Source organism: Etheostoma spectabile, chromosome 9 (assembly GCF_008692095.1).
Source record: "Etheostoma spectabile isolate EspeVRDwgs_2016 chromosome 9, UIUC_Espe_1.0, whole genome shotgun sequence".
Lineage (NCBI taxonomy): Eukaryota > Metazoa > Chordata > Actinopteri > Perciformes > Percidae > Etheostoma > Etheostoma spectabile.
This window is the reverse complement of record NC_045741.1, coordinates 5482385-5483969: the sequence shown is the minus strand read 5'-3', so window position 1 is coordinate 5483969 and position 1585 is coordinate 5482385. Positions and strand designations below refer to the sequence as shown.

At 48.7% G+C, this 1585-nt stretch overlaps 1 protein-coding gene across 1 annotated transcript in view; it reads right to left on the bottom strand.

Moving 5' to 3' along the window:
• The window catches only part of LOC116696193 (paired mesoderm homeobox protein 1), a gene marked incomplete at its 3' end in the record, with an annotated part of 33085 nt that overhangs the window by 8719 nt on the left and 22781 nt on the right, over positions 1 to 1585 (bottom strand). The window contains exons 3-5 of the mRNA XM_032527004.1: positions 863 to 944; positions 439 to 504; positions 71 to 127 (exon numbers count right to left, since the gene is read on the bottom strand). Of these exons, the coding sequence (XP_032382895.1) occupies positions 71 to 127; positions 439 to 504; positions 863 to 944 (205 nt within the window). The remainder of the gene's footprint in view (positions 1 to 70; positions 128 to 438; positions 505 to 862; positions 945 to 1585) is intronic.

Here is a 1585-nt window from a genome sequence, read left to right as displayed (position 1 = left end):
AGCGCGCCGTACACTGTGTGATAAATCAGCTGTGAGTGCAGATGGATTCAGAAGGTCTGCACTACATTACCCAACAAGCAGACATGATGCTCACTGGTCGGTTCTCTTCTACTGTAGAAACCAATGGCTGGAAGAAATTATCAAAAAAAACAAAAACAAAAAACAATTAAATTAATGCTTTTTTGGGGGGGAAATGGGGTTTAAATGTGCAGAAACACTGGTGCGATCCTTTAAAGTGCAAAAATGTAAAAATTGTAAAATGGACTGAGAAACATTCACAAGACACACAAATCCAACTCAAGAAACTCTTTTGGGGGAAAACACAAAATGCACTAAAATGTGAGAAATAACCTGCAGTATTCTTCTTTTAAAAAAAAAAAGCAGAATACTGCGAGTTTTCTTCTTCTTCTACAGGAACGTAGTAAAGTGAAAGCGTACTTGTTCTCTGAGGGCAGCATTTTCTGTGGCACTCGCACTGGCCCCCCCTCCGGCATCGGATACCAGCTTTAGGATCATATACAGTCAAGTGTTAGCACCACGTTAGCGTGTCCCACATAGCATTGAGTTCCTGCTTCACAAAGACAGACCCCCCCCCCCCCAACCCCCACGCCCCTCCCACCCCCCTGTGGGACTCAGGGAGTCTGGGCCGCGGAGGATTACTGTAAATCACAACCAATGTAACCAGAGTCACAAAAAATGTTGCCCAGTAGAGCTCTGTGTAACTGTGTATAGCGTTGATTATCTGTGTAGAAGAAGGGGGAGGGAGGGGGGGTGGGGTGTGGGATGGGAGGGGGGTGGGGGAGGGGGTGGGGGTCACAGGGGTCAACAGAGGATTTTATTCGGTTTGTTTTCACATTATCACCTCGTCAGGAGGGTCACAGGATCGGGGCCCGCCCTGCTCATGCTGACAGAGGGGAGCGACGGGACTGAGGGCGAGGAAAAGGCTGTTTTTATTCAACACACTGAGCTGGGAGTTAGAGAGATGTGGAGGACTGTCGTGTGTGCGGCTGCAGGAGAAAGAGAAGAAGAAGAAGAAAAGAGAACAGAAGGTCACGGCAGAGAAGAGAGAGAGACAGAAGAAGAAAAAGTTGGAGCAGTTAACGGTCAAAAGGGTGTTGGTTTTTTTTTTCCTTTATAGCGAACCACGCAGTTGTCATTCACGTTGTTTTTAACAACTGGTGGTGTGTTCAGCATTCGGACGTGTGGTCTTAAAGGGAGGTGTGGTCAGGTGCATTCTGGCTGTTGCTGGTGTTACAGGGAGGTGTGTTCATGTGCATTCTGACGTGCTGGTCTACATGGAGGTGGTTTAGGTGCATTCTGGACGTGCTGTCTTACAGGGAGGGTGTGGTTCAGGGCATTGGACTGCTGGTGTACCCGGGGTATGTTCAGGTGATCTGGGGGCGTGCTGGTCTCCACGAAGGTGTGTTCAGGTGCATCGGGCGTGCTGGTTTACCGGAGGTGTGTCAGGTGCATTCTGGGCGTGCTGGTCTTACATGGAGGTGTGTTCAGGTGCATTCTGGGAGTATTTCTATCTTGAGGCAGCAGGAAGTGAACGCACCATTGACCAACAAAAACGTCTAAAGTC